At 48.3% G+C, this 21,421-nt stretch overlaps 1 protein-coding gene and 1 long non-coding RNA gene across 4 annotated transcripts in view; one reads left to right on the top strand and one right to left on the bottom strand.

Moving 5' to 3' along the window:
* The window catches only part of LOC147673418 (uncharacterized), an 82,811-nt gene that overhangs the window by 55,497 nt on the left and 5,893 nt on the right, over nt 1-21,421 (bottom strand). The gene's annotated exons all lie outside the window — the stretch shown is intronic.
* Nucleotides 7,312-21,421, top strand: part of LOC147673420 (serum amyloid P-component-like) — a 57,329-nt gene continuing 43,219 nt past the window's right edge. Inside the window, exon 1 of one of the 2 annotated variants that reach the window (XM_086947284.1) lies at nt 7,312-7,481. Coding sequence is in view for 1 of the 2 variants with exons in the window: in XM_086947285.1 (XP_086803411.1) it covers nt 14,010-14,031 (22 nt within the window). In the remaining variant the exon portion in view is untranslated. Of the gene's footprint in view, nt 7,482-13,977; nt 14,032-21,421 lie in introns of those variants that run through there. The other variant, XM_086947285.1, reaches the window with a different exon arrangement.

A 21,421-nucleotide genomic window follows, 5' to 3' on the forward strand; every position in this document is an offset into this window, starting at 1 on the left:
AGAATTTAGTAGGATCAGCAGAGCTTCCTTCCACGTAGTTGGGAAGAAGCCATGATGGAGTGAGGCATTCCAGATAGAAAGAAAGGAGTTGGCCAGTGAGGGGGCTAGGTCACCCATGATCTTAGCAGGAATTGGGTCGGAAGGGGAACCAGAACTGCATTGGGTGAATAGCCTGAGTGCGGTCTCGAGAGTCAGCTCGTTATAAGATTGCAGGGAGGCGGATTCCGGGGCCATTGCCTGGGGAATCAGGGGGGGTACCTCAGTAGGAAATGAGGTGCAAATTTTGTCAATTTTTTCGAGGAAATAGTCCGAGAGACCGTCGCATAGTGCCTGGCTGGAGAGGGTCTGTGTGGCCCTGGCGGGGGGGTTTACAAATTCTTTGACAATATTAAAGAGAGTTTTTGAAGAGTTCTTGGCGTTGGAGATTTGTAATGAGAAGTAATCTCTCATGGTGGCTTTTTTTGTTTAAGGAATTTTTTCAGAGCGGTTTTGTAAATGGCTTTGGATTCAGGGTCGTAGTTCTGCCGCCACTTGCGTTCGAGTAGTTTGCATCGGCTTTTTTCCTCACGGAGGATTGAAGAGAACCAAGGGGCAGAGGGGCGGGTTCTAGCAGATGAGATGGGTTTGAGGGGGGCGAGGGAGTCGATGGCAAGGAGCAATGCAGAATTGAGTCTAGAAACATTTCCATCAATGTCAGAGGAAAGAGGAGCTGGCTGGAAGTTGAATAAGGGGTCCAAGGTAGCACAGGTGACTTTGTGCCACTTTCTCCCCAGCTCTTTTCTGAGGCCAGTAGGGGCGGGTCCCGAACTAAGCTCTAGGTTAAAAGGGACAAGATAATGATCAGACCAGGTGAGAGGGAGGGAAGGGAAGACTGTGATGTTCGAGAAATTAGCAAAGATTAGATCCAGGGTATGCCCAGCAGTGTGTGTGGGGCCCTTGACTAACTGAGGTAAGTTCAAGCTCTGCATTGTTTCTAGCAAGTTGTTGGCTTTGGAGCATAGAGAATTGTCCACGTGGAGGTTGAAATCTCCTAGTACCAGAAAGTGTTGGTGTTTGAGGGAGAGATCCGCCAACAGGTGGGTGAGTGCCGTTAAGGAGAGAGTTGAGGCATTAGGAGGGTTGTAAACTAGTGAGCCTGCTAATACTACTGCCGCGTTATCCGAGATAGTAAAGTGCAAAGCTTCAATCATCCCAATGTTCGTTAATTTGGTGATTGACAAGTTGAGGTGGGATTTTAAGATGATGGCAAGAACACCTCCTGTTTTGCCCCCTTCACGATTGATGCCCTTTAGGATGTAACCTGGAGGGGTAGCAAGATGGATATCGGGAGTGGAGGTATCTGTGAGCCATGACTCGGTGAGGAACAGGATATCCCAGGCATCGGAGATAATAGAGGTCCATATCTCATTGGCATGGCGGGGTAATGAGCGGCAGTTAATCAGACCAGCTTTCAGCTTCAGGGGGTGGAACAGGCATTTCGGCTGGCTGAGGCAGGGAGAAGGGCGCAGGCTCCAAGGCGGGAGCATGAAATTACATTGAGGGCAGTTGAAAGAAGCATCCTCCAAGTGATCGGGACTACAGCGTGTGGTGGATGGGCAGGTAGAGGGCTTTAGAAGGAGAAGCTGGGATCTGGTCCAGCAAGTGGGATCAGAGACATCAGGACAGGCAGGGGGACTGGCCCTAGGCACGGGCCAGGCGCGGACGGGCGCAGACGGGCTTGCCTTAGGCGCGCCTTCGGCGTGCAAACGGCGCTCCCGCTGCGCTCGTCCGCTGCGCTTGCGTGGGAAGCACATTTAGGGAGAGAGGGGGTGGGCGTGGCCTGACAGGTGGGCGTGGCCTCGCGTGTAGCAGCGATGGCGGCCGAGTAAACTGTCCCACGGAACAGCGCTAGATCAGCTGATTGTGGGGTGCCTGCTTGGCGGTTCACACAGAGAGGAGCTCAGGGTGAGATCAAAAGTATTAAAATATGTTTCAAACACAAAAACAAATACGTTTTAAAAGCGAGTAACAGCACCTCCGGCTTCCGCCTCAGAGGACTAAGTTTCCAGTAAATGCGCTATCAGTCAGTGCTTTTAATAGGTGGGGGTGGGCATGGCCTCGCGTGTAGCAGCGATGGCGGCCGAGTAAACTGTCCCACGGGACAGCGCTAGATCAGCTGATTGTGGGGTGCCTGCTTGGCGGTTCACACAGAGAGGAGCTCAGGGTGAGATCAAAAGTGCTACTGTATGTCATACTATATCGACTCCCATCACAGTCATTGAGGAGCTAATATCAAGCTGTGACAGGCAAAGTGAGCCGGAAACTCCTGCACTGAGTGGGTTTCCAGTTCGACTTACGAGGCCCGAAGCAGCCCATGTCCATTAAAAGGTGTGAAAACAACCCAGGATATTGATGGCAGCTTTAGCAAGCATTTTATTTTGAAGAGAGGTGGTCACAGTGAGGAGGAGGCAAGGAGCCTCTCAGACGGTCTCGGCATGAAGCGCTGCCCCCTCCTATGCCCCACCCCTACCTCACATGATGCAATATTTTTTTAAGTTAGCTTACCTCTTTTTTCCTATATTCTGTTCCTCTCAAAGGCTGAACCATCTGGGGAGAGTCTGTCAAGTACCATGGTCACCTTAAAAGCAGAAGTTTCTGCCTGGTTCCTATTCATGCTTGACATGGTGACTGCCTGTGTCCCATTCTTCTCACCCTTACGGGGATCTCACATAAATTTCCTTGGATGCAAGTCACCCACTGTTGATTCAAATAAAGGGGGACTCAATTTGGTGGGCGGGCATCAAAACTAGTAGATGACGACATCCCCACCTTCGATACCCCCAGTTGTAGCCCACTAGAAAAAACTTCAGTTCTCTTCTGGGTAGGTGGAGCATTTTCACCTAAAATACTCCCTCCAACAAGGGAGAAACACAGTGAGAAGAAATCACAGCGCAATGGACACCCCATGATATGGTATGCTCAGAAATGTTTTTGTTACTAAGAAAAATAACGGCATAGCCGAGTTTTCTTTCTGAGAAATGTACAATCCTGCTTTTTTCCTGCACTGGCTGGTGATAAACAAATCAACGATTGTATGTGAGACAGTGCTTGATTTGTAAAAAACAATAAGTGTCAGGGCCAATGTCAGGAGCCCCCTGCAACTTGCACTACCCATTGCCCCTGCCATCTCTGCCAATGACAGACTATTCCAGGCCCCCAAAACTATAAGATTGGCCTGCGGCAGGTATTAGTAAGTTTTAATGTATACTGAATGAATAAATAATTGTTGTTGTGCTCATAGATAAATTAGACAAATAGCGCCACAATGTGGTGGACTGTCACTAGAGCTGGGGTTGATAATTAAGTGCTGGTGCTGAGCACCGGAAACCACCTGCTCATATCAAGCACTAATGCAAGAATATTGCCCAAGAGACTCCCAATGTTATCCCACTTTCATGCCAATGCTACAACCAGGAGACTCCCAATTTATGTCACCATCATTCAGATGCCACACCCAAGCGACTCCCAATGTTATGTCACTTTCATACAGGTGCCACACCCAGGAGACTTACAATGTTATGTCACTTTCATGCGGATGCCACACCCAAGAGACTCCCAATGTTATCATAATTTCATGCGGATGCTACGCCTAGGAGACTCACAATTTTATGTCACCTTCAAGCGGATGCCACGCCCAGGAGACTCCCAATGTTATGTCACTTTCATGTGGATGCCACGCCCAAAAGACTCCCAATTTTATGTCACCTTCATGCGGATGCCACACCCAATGTTATGTCACCTTCAAGCGGATGCCACGCCCAAGAGACTCCCAATGTTATGTCACTTTCATGCGGATGCTACAACTAGGAGACTCACAATTTATGTTGCCATCATTCAGATGCTTCAGAAAAGGGGGGTGGTGATGGACAGAGTATCTGAATTAAGCAGAACACTCCTACCCAGTCAACAGATCAGGGCTTGATCCATCACCATTTTTTAGCTCACTGCACCATCCCAGCTCAGAACCTGGCTACATGTAAATTAGTCTGTCCCTGGCCCAGTGCATCATGGGAACAGGGCAGACCAAACTACCAAGCCAATTCTTTTACTGGAAAGGAAACAAGCTTCCGGGGACCGGTTTCTGGCATTACAGCCGTCTTCGGCCCGGCTTGCTTGAATCCTGATGGTGCAGTGAGCAAGGGACTCATGTCTGAGCATACCCTTCCACGCTTATGGTGGACAAAACGATTCAGAAAAGGGGGGTGGTGATGGACAGAGTATCTGAATTAAGCAGAACACTCCTACCCAGTCAACAGATCAGGGCTTGATCCATCACCGTTTTTTAGCTCACTGCACCATCCCAGCTCAGAACCTGGCTACATGCAAATTAGTCTGTCCCTGGCCCAGTGCATCATGGGAACAGGGCAGACCAAACTACCAAGCCAATTCTTTTACTGGAAAGGAAACAAGCTTCCGGGGACCAGTTTCTGGCATTACAGCCGTCTTCGGCCCAGCTTGCTTGAATCCTGATGGTGCCAGGAGCAAGGGACTCGTGTCTGAGGTGACACTGAGCCTGCTCCAGGGGTCCTTCGACTGAAGCACGGGTAGTATCAGATTTTTAGAAGTCAATGTATGCCACTTTGAGGAAGACTTCTTGTCTGGAAACCTAACTGAAACAATAGTAGTTCTGGAAGCCATTTCCATTTCTGGTATTAGGGGGGTCCTACTGCGTCACTCAATTTCTCCTCTGTCCTCCAGGTGAGTCCGGCAACGAGTCCCTTTGGGCAGACTAACAGTGCAGCAGCTGACTTTATCTAGGCCGGAGGCAGGCGCCATGGTGGCCGCCTTCACAGCAGTGAGATCTAAATACAGCACTGAACTAAAATAGTGGCGGTCTCATGAGCTCTGCCCTTCTGGCAGGACGTCAACGTCGAGATTACGCACTAAGGACTACATAAGGACATGACATTTCTTAGTGGATATATGGTTTATCCAGTGAAGGTGAACAGCGTATTCCATTCCTAGAACGGAATTCATAGATTGACCAGACCAGGGGTCTTATTTAGGGGTCTATGTCACACTCCATTGTCAGCACCACGCAAGATCTCCATGTAAACAATTAAGGGCTTGCATGAAAACCCCCAACAAATGGATTTCACATGTTAGTAGAAATTAGATTTTCTGATGCTATGGTATTCTTTTTTTTTCATGAGAGGCCACAATTTGAAAGAATTTCCCAATCATAAATTGACATCAGAAAAAAAGGTGTAATGCGGCTGCCAGCAGCACACACAGGGTGCCCGCTCAAAAGGGGGCCACCTTAGTGCCACATTAGGCACATCCCCACGTCTAGTTGTGGGGACCCCAGGTGAGTCCCTGGAAGTCTGGCGCAGATTCTGTGTTACATCTGGCACGTCGGAGGGTTGGAGAGAGGTACTTATACCTGCCCCAGCCCCTCCGTCCTTCCTTTTGGTTCCTCCTGGTCACGCCGTCTCCCTCCCTACCGCAGTGTTGGCTGGGGGGCGTAGCCAGGGAACGAACATGTTAACTTGTTAATTTGTGTTGCAGGCGGAGTTACAGGGTGATCCCGAGGCTGAATGGTACATAGGGGGTACCCTCTTCAGGAGCACAATAGGGGTGCAGATGCCCAACAACCCCAGAAGTCTTCGCGGCAGGACATGGAGGAAAAAACAGCGCCCGCTAGACCTTCGGGCAGTTGTGAGCCTGAGCAACGGGGGGCTTGCCTGGATAAGCTCCGACCCTTACAAAGGCGTGAATAAAGGGATGAACTGGTTGTCCAAGGTATTTAGGGGGAATAATCCCCATAAAATGATAGCACCAATTGGGCTGGACATGGTGCAGTTGGCTCATCAGGCAGGCAGGGCAGCTTAGGTTCGTCACCGCTGCCTGCCCTTGGATCGCCCGTAAGATGACCCACCACATTGGCATATATTTCTTGTAAGAAATAAACCTGCAGCAAAATGTCTTCCAACAAACATGTCTTGTGTGTTTATTATTGTATTGCTGTGCATGCTATGTTCTTCTTGCTGGGGGAGGTTGCCTATATCGGCACTATGTGTGTGTGCAGAGACGACCACTGGCTTACAGTAAGCAGGCGAACATCTGTGAAAAATGAGTGCATAAGTTATTCAAGTGTCTTTGTGGAACTTGCACATTCACAACTTTGAGCCCAAACTAGATTTGTGATCGTTCCCAAGGGCCTGTGGGGAGGAGGGTGTGTAGTGAAGAAAATCCACTGCAAACTAGACCAACGTTCAATTTGTATGTTTCTCCACTGTGTAGAGTTTGTCCATGGGGGGTACATTACCTGTGTAGAGGTGTTTACTCACACATACCGTAGACTTACGAGTGTGTCCCCGAAGTTCTAACGTTCCTCATGGTCTAGTCGGAATGTTATGTGTAATACCAAAATAGTTGTAACTTCCAAACAAATAGATATATTTTAGGAGGGGTGCAGGTTTCACCTGTCTCCTAAAATGACATTCTTTGCTACTTCCCATATACGACGAGTCCCTGAAGTGTTTTTAAGATGTGAGAAGAGGGAGAGAGAGGGAAAAACACGGAGAGAGCGAGCGAGGGGGAGAGATGGCACCGCTGGAAATAAAGTACAGTTTAGATAACTGTACAATATCTTGAAAGAGGGGAGCAGGTACAGCAGTTAGAGTGACTGAGGTGTACTTTAACAACAAAAAGGAAACTACAGGAACTGCCACAACGGCTGTGAAGAGTAAGAGTTCCGTTCCCGCTAGTTCCCACTCACTTCGCTCTTTGCCTAGCACAACAATAATAATAATAATTCCTATTTGTAAAGCGTGAACATACCACCCCTTAAGGTTTCAAGGCGCTGGGGGCCTTCAGGGAAATTAAGGGAGCTATTACCCAGAGTCACATGATGCTGAGCTGCTCTGGCCGCTGTGCCACACCTCTCTCTTGTCATAGATGCACTCACAAACAGTGCACCCAGCTGTAATATTTCATAAGTCTGCAGTTTTTATCTTACTTTAGAGCCTGGTGCACTCCCTGCAGAAGGCCAGAAGGCTCAGTGTGTTATTGTGTGTTTTATGCAACAAGTTACTAATAGTGACTGCAATCACCCTGGAGATGGCACAGAGAAGGGGCCTTGTAGATAGGGAGCCTGGAGAACAATGGTGCACCAGGGCTGGGATATGGGGTTTCCTGCAGTTTGACATTCACAGGCCCTATCAGGCCTGACTGTATCCTCTCCAGAAGACCCCAGAGCTGGTGCAGGGCAAGTGTTTGTCAACTATATAAGTGTGAAAGAAAGAGTATGTGTGCTCCATTATTGACCTGCACAAGCCGCGTGCAGGTGTAAACCATCAATTATTATAACACGATCCACAGAGAGGGCGCGAGCTTCATTCCTCTCCCTGTCTCTGCTCTGTCTGCTGCTGACGTCAAGAAGCCGTCGCCTTTCAGTGGATTGTCGATAAAAAACACAAATACTGAAAACTTCTCGAACGGTAAGTTTGATAAGAGTTTATGAATGAATGAGTATTGAATTTATAGAGCGCTAAACTTAGCCCAAGGGCGTCAAGGCGCTATATCTAAGTCCACTGTTTTATTGTGTCTGTTATTAACTTCTGTCTAATGAGTTGTGCAGAAATAATACTTCTTGAAAATAATTGTATGACATTCGTGGCTGTCCCCAAAAATGGACGAAAACCCGAGGGAAATGGAAAGACTACAGGGGAAATCCCAGCACCCCTCTTACAGGCACTGGCTCTGAGATCTGAGATACTGCTCTCCAATCAATCATTATTAAATATTAATGTTTGTAATATGGCGGGTGGGGAGGGAGGGGACACGGGGACTGTCTGACGCTGAGAAGATTTGCTTTGAATGCCCATGCCAGTGTACACCCAGTGTATTTTTTTTTGTTCTTTGCCATATCTCCAACACAAAGATCTATAAAAAAAAAACACTAGAAGGGGGGGGGGGGGTCTAAGTCTTTTTGGTGACTGTCAGAATTAAAGATGACAGAGCTAAGCTTTATATTTCGACTAAATGTGACATTTAGGATTTTTTTTTCAATGAATTAAAGAAACACCAGAGACCTGGTATCAAAGTTCAGATTTGGAAGGAAAGGAAACTCGAAAAACTATTTCTTAAAAATGACAAACATGAAAAATTAAACTTAGACGAGTCTTTAGGGACATGAAAATGAAAAAGATGAGATTCGTGTAGTTTGTCTTCTGTGTCTACTGCCACCTGAACAGGACCCGGAAGTAGGGGGTGAGGGGAAGCGGGAATAAAGGAACGTGACAAGTGGATCTGAGGTGGGTTTGGGAAAAGGAAGGGAAATGTGGAGGAGGGAGAAGGAAAAAGTTCAACACAGCCCAGTGGAGAACATGCCCAGTGCGCATGACTTAGTGGAGGAGCCACCACTGCATCGGCATGCCCCACTGTGCAGGGCTATTGGAAGAAATTGGAGAATGCATTGCAGAAGTGGTGGGGATCGGTCTGCGGGTAGCCAGGTCCAGTTGCTTAGTGGACTAATGTGTCCACCCAAGAGTATGTTGGCATTGAATAACTGATGTTTATTGTTACCCAACGGTACTCATTTTATCGACCTCAGAAGGATGAAAGGCTGAGTGGACCTGCCGGGATTTGAACCTGTGTCCATGAGGTCGAACACAGGCCCCTACAGTGGAGACATTAGTCCACTACGCCACCAAATCCGGCATCCCCTGGCAGCCAGTGTGGTCCCTAAATCTTTCAGAGTGGCCCCATTCCGCCCAAGGCCTGTGAATATTTGTGAGATATCTAAGACTCAGGGGCCCTTCTTCACATTCTGTAGGGTGGGGGCAATCAGTTTGCATTAGGCCACTGAATCCTGGGCTGGTCCTAGGGTGCTCTTCAGTTAGCAGGCAGGGTTAGCTGATTTTATAGGTTTGGTGCTATGTTATCTACTTATGAATGGTTTCGAAGACTCTAACTACCCATTTTCTTCTTTTTAGGGCTCGCCTGCTGATGCGCTTCTGCGCATCGCTGGCGAAGCTCTATTACGGCTTATCCAGTGTTTAACCACCACTGGCGATTCCACTGGCGATTCCTTCAAGTGCATGTGCTTTTTAGGTCATTGCGCAAGCGCAAGCCCTAAAAAGCGCGTGCACAATGCCACCAGCCGCCTGCCTGCCTGCCTGCCTCGCATTACCAGATCAAAGGCAGCCCAGCCCCCCTCCCAGAAGCTTCTCAGCGTGTGCTCTGCCTCAGGCCGGCATTTCTCCTCCCCTCGGACAAACAGATAGCCGCAATAACACCCTCCCTGCTCAGCTTTTTTCTCAATTTCTCCCCGTCTACACGTCCCATTAGGAGCCCTTCATCCCCCCAGATAATCTATCTCCATAAGAGATAAGCAGCTCTTCCACCATCTCAAACCCGTATCTTATTAGTGTACGATATACAGCTCGGGTGTAGCTACATCTGAAGGGATTTAACACGAATACAAAGTGTGAACTGATCACCTGAGACACTGCACGTCACATTCGATGTACTGAAGGCGACCAGTACTGCTATAAACAATTCCGTTTTCGACGTTGAAAGGATGAAATGCGAAGTCAGCCTGTCTGCATTGGGACTTCTGACATGGTATGCTTACGAGTGCTTGCAGTGAGGTCACAACAGTGGTTAAAAAAATTCACTCTGAAGCGTTGACATTTGGATCACTAATAAGCAGATGTTGCTTTTAGGGTTTATTTTCGGCTTGCAATTTTACCATGGATGCTTGCTGTGCCCCTCAATTGGAAAACATTGAGCATTTTCTATCTAGATTTGAGTCTTTACATGAATCGGCTATTGTTTGTAATACATTTAATGGGAGCGCAGGGAGGAGTGTGTTTTCAGTTTTACCAGTTTCGGACTGCTCTCTCGAATTTTCTTTTCTTGGTATTGTTTGCAGACCGGCGAAGCTGGCAGTGGAAATAGCGCATTATTCACTCAAACATGTCCTATGCATGGTGTAGAAATGTTCCCGCACTTTTAAATGTTAATATAACTTATTCGTTTTTAAAACTCAACTACTTAGTTTGCCTAATTCATAGTTAGAAAGCGATACAATATTTGATGACTAGCGTTCGCATGTGAAAGTCATTTATTTTCCTTATGTCTGTTAGTTGGCTAGATTCAGGAATGCGCCCCCTTCGGCCCCCCTCCCCTTCTGCTGTGTCCATGAGCGGGGTATTAATTAACATTCTTATCATGGTTACGGCAGGCGGGATGGCCTGTCTTTCCTAGAAGTGGGCGGGGCTTGGAGCTGCAGACTATGCTGAGGTAGAGCGCATACAGAATAGCCATCCCGTGGCCGCTCAGGAAAGCATGAGCAGCATAGCCGTGCAGGGCCATGTTTGATGGTAACGGGTTGCATTTTTACAGTAAAGTTCCTCTCGGTGCTGCTGCCTTTGATCAGAGTTATTTTCAAATATCTGGGTCCACAGAGGTGTTTTTAAGTTAGTCGGTGAATAATTAAAAAACATTGTTGGAGGTCTGCCAGGCAGCTTACCTCGTCTGGTTTTCATATTGAAACCTAGAGCAGGGCATTATACTACCGCTGGCAAAGTGCTATATCGGTTCAAAAGTAATATCTAGGGTATCAAAATCATGCTCCTATTGCTGAAAGGTAAATTGGGTGAGTTGAACAGAGTGCATAGTGTTGTTTCCATGTTCTCGGGGTCCAGAGCATTTGTTAGGATTGGCCTAGACAATCATTCTAGTCTTATAAAAAATGCATGCACACATAGAAAGGCTTTGACTCGGACCTCCTCATCAATTGGCATGTGTCGTCAGTAACATTTTTGCTTTCGCACCAATATACCAAGGCAGTGGCGCAGCCCACCTCTGGGTACCGATGCACCCACCACACAGCTCCACCGAGGCACCCACCACACAGCTCCACCGATGCACCCACCACACAGCTCCACCGATGCACCCACCACACAGCTCCACCGATGCACCCACCACACAGCTCCACCGATGCACCCACCACACAGCTCCACCGAGGCACCCACCACACAGCTCCACAGATGCACCCACCACACAGCTCCAAAGATGCACCCACCACACAGCTCCACAGATGCACCCACCACACAGCTCCACAGAAGCATCCACCACACAGCTCCACCGATGCACCCACCACACAGCTCCGCCGAGTCACCCACCACACAGCTCCACCGAGGCACCCACCACACAGCTCCACCGATGCACCCACCACACAGCTCCACCGATGCACCCACCACACAGCTCCACCGAGGCACCCACCACACAGCTCCACCGATGCACCCACCACACAGCTCCACCGATGCACCCACCACACAGCTCCACCGATGCACCCACCACACAGCTCCACCGATGCACCCACCACACAGCTCCACCGAGGCACCCACCACACAGCTCCACAGATGCACCCACCACACAGCTCCAAAGATGCACCCACCACACAGCTCCACAGATGCACCCACCACACAGCTCCACAGAAGCATCCACCACACAGCTCCACCGATGCACCCACCACACAGCTCCGCCGAGTCACCCACCACACAGCTCCACCGAGGCACCCACCACACAGCTCCACCGATGCACCCACCACACAGCTCCACCGATGCACCCACCACACAGCTCCACCGATGCACCCACCACACAGCTCCACCGAGGCACCCACCACACAGCTCCACCGAGGCACCCACCACACAGCTCCACCGATGCACCCACCACACAGCTCCACCGATGCACCCACCACACAGCTCCACCGATGCACCCACCACACAGCTCCACCGATGCACCCACCACACAGCTCCACCGAGGCACCCACCAGACAGCTCCACTGAGGCACCCACCACACAGCTCCACAGATGCACCCACCACACAGCTCCACAGATGCACCCACCAGACAGCTCCACAGATGCACCCACCACACAGCTCCACAGATGCACCCACCACGCAGCTCCACAGATGCACCCACCACACAGCTCCACAGATGCACCCACACACAGCTCCACAGAAGCACCCACCACACAGCTCCGCTGAGGCACCCACCACACAGCTCCACAGATGCACCCACCACACAGCTCCACAGATGCACCCACCACACAGCTCCACAGATGCACCCACCACACAGCTCCACAGATGCACCCACCACACAGCTCCACAGATGCACCCACCACACAGCTCCACAGAAGCACCCACCACACAGCTCCACCGATGCATCCACTACACAGCTCCACCGATGCACCCACCACACAGCTCCGCCGAGGCACCCACCACACAGCTCCGCCGAGGCACCCACCACACAGCTCCACCGATGCACCCACCACACAGCTCCACCGATGCACCAACTAAGCTCCACCGATGCACCCACCACACAGCTCCACCAATGCACCCACCACACAGCTCCACCAATGCACCCACTAAGCTCCACCGATGCACCCACCACACAGCTCCACTGATGCACCCACCACCCAGCTCCACCGATGCACCCACCACACAGCTCCACCGAGGCACCCACCACACAGCTCCACCGATGCACCCACCACACAGCTCCACCGATGCACCCACCACACAGCTCCACCGATGCACCCACCACACAGCTCCACCGATGCACCCACCACACAGCTCCACCGATGCACCCACCACACAGCTCCACCGAGGCACCCACCACACAGCTCCACTGAGGCACCCACCACACAGCTCCACAGATGCACCCACCACACAGCTCCACAGATGCACCCACCATACAGCTCCACAGATGCACCCACCACACAGCTCCACAGAAGCACCCACCACACAGCTCCGCCGATGCACCCACCACACAGCTCCGCCGATGCACCTACCACACAGCTCCGCCGAGGCACCCACCACACAGCTCCGCCGAGGCACCCACCACACAGCTCCGCCGAGGCACCCACCACACAGCTCCGCCGAGGCACCCACCACACAGCTCCACCAATGCACCCACCACACAGCTCCACAGATGCACCAACTAAGCTCCACCGATGCACCCACCACACAGCTCCACCAATGCACCCACCACACAGCTCCACCGATGCACCCACCACACAGCTCCACTGATGCACCCACCACCCAGCTCCACCGATGCACCCACCACACAACTCCACCGACACAGCTCCACCGAGGCACCCACCACCCAGCTCCATAGAGGCACCCACCACACAGCTCCACCGAGGCACCCACCACACAGCTCCACACATGCACCCACCACACAGCTCCGCCGATGCACCCACCACACAGCTCCGCCAAGGCACCCACCACACAGCTCCACCGATGCACCCACCACACAGCTCCACCGATGCTCCAACTAAGCTCCACCAATGCACCCACCAAACAGCTCCACCAATGCACCCACTAAGCTCCACCGATGCACACATCACTCAGCGCAACCACAGCATCACTCAGCGCAACCACAGCATCACTCAGCGCAACCACAGCATCACTCAGCGCAACCACTGCATCACTCAGCGCAACCACAGCATCACTGGTTCAAATATGTTCTTTCAATGTTTCAAGCTTTCACGCTTTATTACAAATCACAAAAAGATGTTAATATTTCACTTCTGTTCTTGGATTTTTGTCACAATAAAAAACACTGAACATAATCTTCACAAAAGTTATTTACAAAAGTTTAAGCTATTGCCATTACAAATTAAATAAATTATTTAAGTATTAATTATTTAAAAAAATTAAAAGCCATTATTATTTGTAATATCAATACATCTAAGTCACGTAAATACAAAACATGTTGCATTAAAAATGCTATAGGTGTCACATTTGCGAAAGTTATAACTATTGGCATTGTAAATGACAAAGCTATTAATTTAGCTATTTAAAAAAAAAACATAAATTAAAAAAAAAAATTTATAAGACCAATAGCTCAAACTTTCCTAATTCGAGCCCTATTGCATTTCCAATGCTTGTTATCAGGTGGTGTCGTTATGGACACTGTGCACTGTGCCCTGGTTCTTCTCAGCATCCTTGGGAGCATGGAGTGCTTTGTACAAAGAGGTAGGGGCAAGCTGAAGAGCTTCAACACTGAGTGTTTTTATGAGAATTTAAATCATCTTAGTCTTTTCATAGGGCTAATGCAAACCACAGGGCATATTTCATCAGCTAAGGAAGTGACCACCCAGTTCGGCTGCTTGTTCTGGGCATAGGGGTGGCAATTACTGGGCATTGGCAGGCTAGGCAGCGGTAGACTGGCCAGTTAAGACAATAGGACATGTTTCAATCTTCTGATATATAACTCAACAACTGACATGAATAGGGGACTATTTGATGAAAATATGAAACTTGAAGGAAACTTCCTGGTTTAAGTGCACTGTGGTCTTTGCTCCAGGGTTTAATTTGGACAAAAATAAGAGACAGGGCCCTCCTCACCAGGCCACGGCAGTTTGCACCACCCATTGCCTCTGCCAGCGCTGCCAATGACATACCTACATAACTACTAAACATCGGACGACTACATGTGTGATAATTCAGACTGTTCGCGGCCCCCTTAAGCTATAAGAATGGCTTTGGCGGAAGTTATTAGTTGTTTTTAATGTATAATTAATTAAAACTGTTATTCTGCTCATGCTTAAAATACATAAAACGGTGTGTGCCTTCTTTTTGTGAATTCATGAAGGTATTGTATTTTCATTTATCGTTTTTTCAAATTTCCAAAAAATATTTACATTTTGTGCAAGCTACAGAGGATTAGACATTCCTTATACAGTGGAAACAATACAAATGAATTTCATACATTGCAATACTTTCTATACTTTCTGACAAAAACAAATAGAAAACAATCATTTATAGTTACACTTTCACTATTTAAACTGGAAAACAACAATCAATTTAGTACACCTAAAATTATTCAGGTACTGGTCCTTATGACCAAGCAGACATAGTTCATTGGACCAGACACTTTGGGCAATATGACTTTGATTGCATCGCCCTATGTTCGTGTGCTAACCCCTAACATTTTGGTTGCCTCTTTGAAACAGCCGAACAGCCGACGCGTTTCCAAACCCTTCGTTCAGTTACTAGGGTTCTTCCTCAGGGCTGAGCTGTGTACCTATGGTGTAAAATTGGGGGACATTTAGTATCTCCTTTCCTCTAATTTGTTTAGCCAACATGTTACATGGGTAAAGCATGTGGGGGAGTTTTACCTCTTCTCACGATGATGTTCACTGTGACTTTCAAAAGCAGGGCATCAGATTATCCTTAGTTTTCACCATTGCCTAAATAAAATTAAAGGATGGTGGTCTCGTGAGTTTTTTACCTTCTGACACTTATTTGCACATTTTATGTCCGTGTTTGCGATGCGCTATCACTTACTTGTTGTGTATATTTCAAGTCACTCGTTGGGTTGAGGTGACCGTTTGTGGAAATCTTTTGGAGTTCTGCGGTGTTTCGTTCTGTTTAAATGAAAGTTTGAATCAGTCCGTGTGTGGAAATGATTGAATTTTAGTTACGCGATCTAACACTGTCGGGCTTACTTGTGTGTGACGCGGTGAAGGACTCGAACACTGCTCCGCTCTCTTTCGTTTGGAACGTCTTATCCTTCTATCGGTTGGGGGTTCTGTAAATTTAAAACACAAGGGTGCCGACCATTAAGTAGCGGTCGTGGTTCTACTTAACTATGCTTCAGTCTGTTTGTTGCCGACTTCTTACCTTTGTCAATAGTTCTCTAAAGCATTTCTGAAGTCACCGTGGTGCCGCATAACTGTCATTCCTTACGCTGCTATTCGAATGGGATTTCCAACAACCAGTAGAACTCAATTTCCTGTTTAAATATACTGCTAGGCATTATGGGACTTGTAGTATTCCATGTCTTTCGGTGTTTGGCGCTTATTAACACTTGGATTGTTCTAGGCTAAATGGCATAGTGTTTTAGCGCAGTGACTGGCACATTTTATTGCTAAATAGTGCATCTTGACAGGCAGTGGTTTAGCAGGGGGCTCAGTAATTCGATCTTTGCAATTCTGACATTTCGTTCAATCCATCCACCACACAGTTGAATTTAAGGATTAGGTAGGCTTCTTTTTTCAGTAGCATGGCATCTACGTTTCCTCCTCTGGTAGGAACTTTCAGAATTGTAAAGATCGAATTACTGAGCCCCCTGCTAAACCACCGCCTGTCAAGATGCACTATTTAGCAATAAAATGTGCCAGTCACTGCGCTGAAACACTATGCCATTTAGCCTAGAACAATCCAAGTGTTAATAAGCGCCAAACACCGAAAGACATGGAATACTACAAGTCCCATAATGCCTAGCAGTATATTTAAACAGGAAATTGAGTTCTACTGGTTGTTGGAAATCCCATTCGAATAGCAGCGTAAGGAATGACAGTTATGCGGCCCCACGGTGACTTCAGAAATGCTTTAGAGAACTATTGACAAAGGTAAGAAGTCGTCAACAAACAGACCGAAGCATAGTTAAGTAGAACTACGACCGCTACTTAATGGTCGGCACCCTTGTGGTTTAAATTTACAGAACCCCCAACCGATAGAAGGATAAGACGTTCCAAACGAAAGAGAGCGGAGCAGTGTTCGAGTCCTTCACCGCATCACACACAAGTAAGCCCGACAGTGTTAGATCGCGTAACTAAAATTCAATCATTTCCACACACGGACTGATTCAAACTTTCATTTAAACAGAACGAAACACCGCAGAACTCCAAAAGATTTCCACAAACGGTCACCTCAACCCAACGAGTGACTTGAAATATACACAACAAGTAAGTGATAGCGCATCGCAAACACGGACATAAAATGCGCAAATAAGTGTCAGAAGGTAAAAAACTCACAAGACCACCATCCTTTAATTTTATTTAGGCAATGGTGAAAACTAAGGATAATCTGATGCCCTGCTTTTGAAAGTCACAGTGAACATCATCGTGAGAAGAGGTAAAACTCCCCCACATGCTTTACCCATGTAACATGTTGGCTAAACAAATTAGAGGAAAGGAGATACTAAATGTCCCCCAATTTTACACCATAGGTACACAGCTCAGCCCTGAGGAAGAACCCTAGTAACTGAACAAAGGGTTTGGAAACGCGTCGGCTGTTCGGCTGTTTCAAAGAGGCAACCCAAATGTTAGGGGTTAGCACACGAACATAGGGCGATGCAATCAAAGTCATATTGCCCAAAGTGTCTGGTCCAATGAACTATGTCTGCTTGGTCATAAGGACCAGTACCTGAATAATTTTAGGTGACTAAATTGATTGTTGTTTTCCAGTTTAAATAGTGAAAGTGTAACTATAAATGATTGTTTTCTATTTGTTTTTGTCAGAAAGTATAGAAAGTATTGCAATGTATGAAATTCGTTTGTATTGTTTCCACTGTATAAGGAATGTCTAATCCTCTGTAGCTTGCACAAAATGTAAATATTTTTTGGAAATTTGAAAAAACGATAAATGAAAATACAATACCTTCATGAATTCACAAAAAGAAGGCACACACCAGTTAAATAAATAAGCTGATGTGGATTGAACCCGAGCCCTGGCACTCTCATTTTTTGATATACGTATATTGTCCAGCCAGGACCCGTAGGACAAAACCCCTCAGTGATAAAAGTAAAATACATAAACAGCGCCACCATGTGGCAGCTGTCATAGGTGCCGGTATTGACAATTAAGTGCCAGTGCTGAGTACCGGAAACCACCAGCTCAAATTATGCACTGCTTCGCACAAGTGATACAATATTGTAATCCAAATAATTTTGGACTAACAAGGCAGGGCTCACATGTTCACATAGGATACTTCTTTGTTGTCCTTGTTGGCTGGAAGAGACAAAAATGGGCACACAAGACTATCTGGGATTTACACAATGTAGCCATAGCTCAGAATGATGATAATAGAGGCACTAGTGGCCCCGCAGGACATAATTCACAACTCTATGCCACACACTAATCCCGCAGTCATCAATGGCTGAGGGCCGTCAAGAAATACTCTACTGACTCATACCAATCAATCAATCAATCAATCACTGCATTTCTAAAGCACGCTACATACCTGTGAGGGTCTCAAGGTGCTGGGGGGGCGCTACTGATCGAAGAGCCAGGTCTTGAGGAGTCTTCTGAAGGCCAGCAGGTCCTGAGTCTGTCGTAGGCTGGTAGCAAGAGCCTTCCAGGTCTTGGTGGCGAGGTAGGAGAAGGATATGTTGCCTGCGGTGGTTTTCCGGATACAAGGAACTGTGGCGAGGGCGAGGTTGGCTGAGCGGAGGCTTCGGGTGGGGGTGTGGAAGCTGAGTCGGTTGTTGAGGTATGTAGGTCCGGTGTTGTGTAGTGCTTTGTGTGCGTGGATGAGGAGCTTGAATGTGATCCTCTTGTTGACGGGGAGCAAGTGCAGGCCTCTCAGGTGGGGTGTGATGTGGCTGCGTCGGGGGATGTTGAGGATCAGTCGTGCCGAGGCGTTCTGGATTCATTGTAGTCGTCTCAGGAGCTTGGTTGTTGTCCCTGAGTAGAGGGCGTTCCCGTAGTCGAGTCTGCTGGTGATGAGGGCCTGGGTGACGGTTTTTCTTGTGTCGGGAGAGATCCATTTGAAGATCCTGTGGAGCATTAGGAGGGTGTTGTAACAGGACACGAAGATGGCGTTGACTTGCCTGGTCATGGAGAGGGTGGAGTCGAGGATGACCCCCAGGTTGCGTGCGTGGTTTGTGGGTTCCGGGGCTGTGCCTAGTGATGTGGGCCACCAAGAGTCGTCCCAGGCTGATGGGGTGGGTCCGAGAATGAGGACCTCCGTCTTGTCTGAATTCAGCTTCAGTCTGCTGTCCCGCATCCAGTCGGCTACAGCCTTCATTCCTCTGTGGAGGTTGGCTTTGGTGGTGTGGGTGTCTTCGGTGAGGGATATGATCAGCTGGGTGTCGTCGGCGTAGGAGATGATGTTGAGGTTATGTTGTTGTGCGACGTGGGCGAGCGGTGCCATGTAGATATTGAACAGCGTCGGGCTGAGGGAGGATCCCAACCATCAGACTGCACTCTCTCGAGGCCCCCCACCAACATACTCTAAGAACACTGAAAGCCCCATACCAATACAGCATTGCTCCTTCCTACACTCCCTTTTATGCATCATGAAAACCTTGAACCTAAATCCCTGCTTTTCCCTCCTTGTTTCTTACCTGCTCGGGAAACAAACCTCACACCTGAGGTTATATGTTATAGAACCAACTCATGTTATTCCTCTGATTATCTTGCATATATCCTGATCGCCTGAGATAACTATATCTCTACAGTTGCCATTCTTATTGTTAGGGGTGGGCGTAACTCACATAAATTGTTGCAGTGTAGCACACAAAATTACTGCAAAGTTACGCAAGATTATGCAAGGAGATTAACCCAACATATATCATCTAAGCACAAAATGCCCCCTCACCTGCAGATGCATTTTGTGCTAATAAAATAAATGCCCTCCTGGGGCTCCCAGGCAGCTTGATGGTGACGGTCCTGAGTCTACGACTCCTGGACCTTGTTGGCCAGGTCACGCTCGCTCAGATTTGTACATGGCCTAATTCAAGAAGCAATGAAAACTATATGATGATGCAGCATAGTAGGCTGTCTCCGATCAATTATCGCAAATTTGGAAAAATTGGGCCTGGGGTTTGATATACTTAAGAGTGAAAATATTCTGAGGGCAAATGTTCTGAAGAAAATCTTCAAGGGTAGAACAATGTTGGGTTTCCGCAGCTGCTGACAGATGTTATCTGGGTTCTAAAAGTTCTGTAGCCCATTCTTTGGAGTACCTTGGAATGGGGGTCCGGTCCCCCTTATCCGTGTCAGGTCCCGGACAGGCACCTGGGCTGCTCTATTCTCCAGCTTGGGGCTGGTATTGATCTTGGGTGGAGAATCATTTGATTCAAAAAGAGGGTTTTGTAAAACAATGGTTGCTGCATTTACACTTTAAAAATGCAGCAATTGAGGAAGGACCTCAAGACCGGGCTCTTCAACTGAGCCGCTGACCCCGCCCCCTCCCCCAGCGCCTTGAGACCCTCACGGGTGAGTAGTGCGCTATATAAATGCTTTGATTGATTGATTGAGACCCTCACGGGTGAGTTATCGTGCTTTATAAAAATACTAGCAGCCTGTCCCGACCTTGTCCGGGAGCAATCAGGCTTCCCCGACCCCCGCCTGCCCCGACATTGCCCAGCAGCCCTGGCCCTCGGCCGCTCCGTCCCCTGCCTGCCCCGACCCCCGCCTTCCCTGACCCCCGCGTGCCCCGACATTGTCCCCCGGATGTCACAAAGGCCCAGTGTTGAGGCGCTCTTCATAAATCTCCATGGCAGATGCTGTAAGTCCCTGTCCCCCGCCTGCCCCGACCCCCGCCTGTCCCGACATTGTCCCCCGGAGCCTTTCCTCAGCCGATGTAAATTGCACCCTTCTGTTTTGTTGTAACTCCCCGTCCCCCACCTGCCCCGACCCCCGCCTGGCCCGACATTGTCCCCCGGAGACTTACCTCAGCCGATCTAAATTCTATCCTTCTGTTTTGGTGTAAGTCACCGTCCCCTGCCTGCCCCAACCCCCCCTGCCCGACATTGTCCCCCGGAGCCTTACCTCAGCCGCCGCTCCTCAGTTCACCGCTCCTCGCCGCTTGGCACCGCTCCTCTCGCCGGTCTGCTGCTCCTCACCTCCTCCCCCGCGTCATGTCCGCTGCTGGTCACCGCTCCTCCCCCGCGCCATGTCCACCGCTCCTCCTCAAGCTCATGGACGCCGCACCTCCCCGCGCTCCTGACGTCAGAACGCAGGTCGCGGCCGGCGCTACTTCGAGGGGACTACTTTTTTTATAATGTAAATTTTTTAAATATAACGTATTTTTTAACTTTATATAGTCTATGTCCATCGGCACACCCTGAGGATTACAACCATGTATCAGGTGTGTGGATTGGCGCTGTGGTTCCCGAGTTTACCCGCCTCAAAGCCTCAAAGTTCTTCCTTTATAATAGTAGTATAGATTGATTGATTGATTGCTTGAAAGTGAAGTATTCCGTAACCCAATTACTGCTACAAGGAATTCTCTTTTTGAACGAAAGGAAAAGGATACTGCATCCACCACTCATGAGGCCTGGAGTTAGATCACGCAGTGAAGCATTAGTCACTTTATTTGCTATGACACCGTTTGATATTGTGGCTACAATTGCTGGATATATATTGCTCGGACAAAACCAGAAATTTGAAATGTTTTGGTATTGTACGTTGAATGTAGCATGTAAACGCATACAATTTAGTTTTATATCAGATACTCATAGTAGGGATTATGGTATGGAATATAGGGTATGTATACTGATTTCAATTGAAAAACTGTTGATAAACTTAGAGGATTTTAGTGATGAAATTGTGATATGCATTTATTTTACTTTATGATGAAATTGTATTGTGTGTAACTCTATAAAATGTATGTCTTGGAAATAAATATTTT

Source organism: Lissotriton vulgaris, chromosome 12 (assembly GCF_964263255.1).
Source record: "Lissotriton vulgaris chromosome 12, aLisVul1.2, whole genome shotgun sequence".
NCBI lineage: Eukaryota > Metazoa > Chordata > Amphibia > Caudata > Salamandridae > Lissotriton > Lissotriton vulgaris.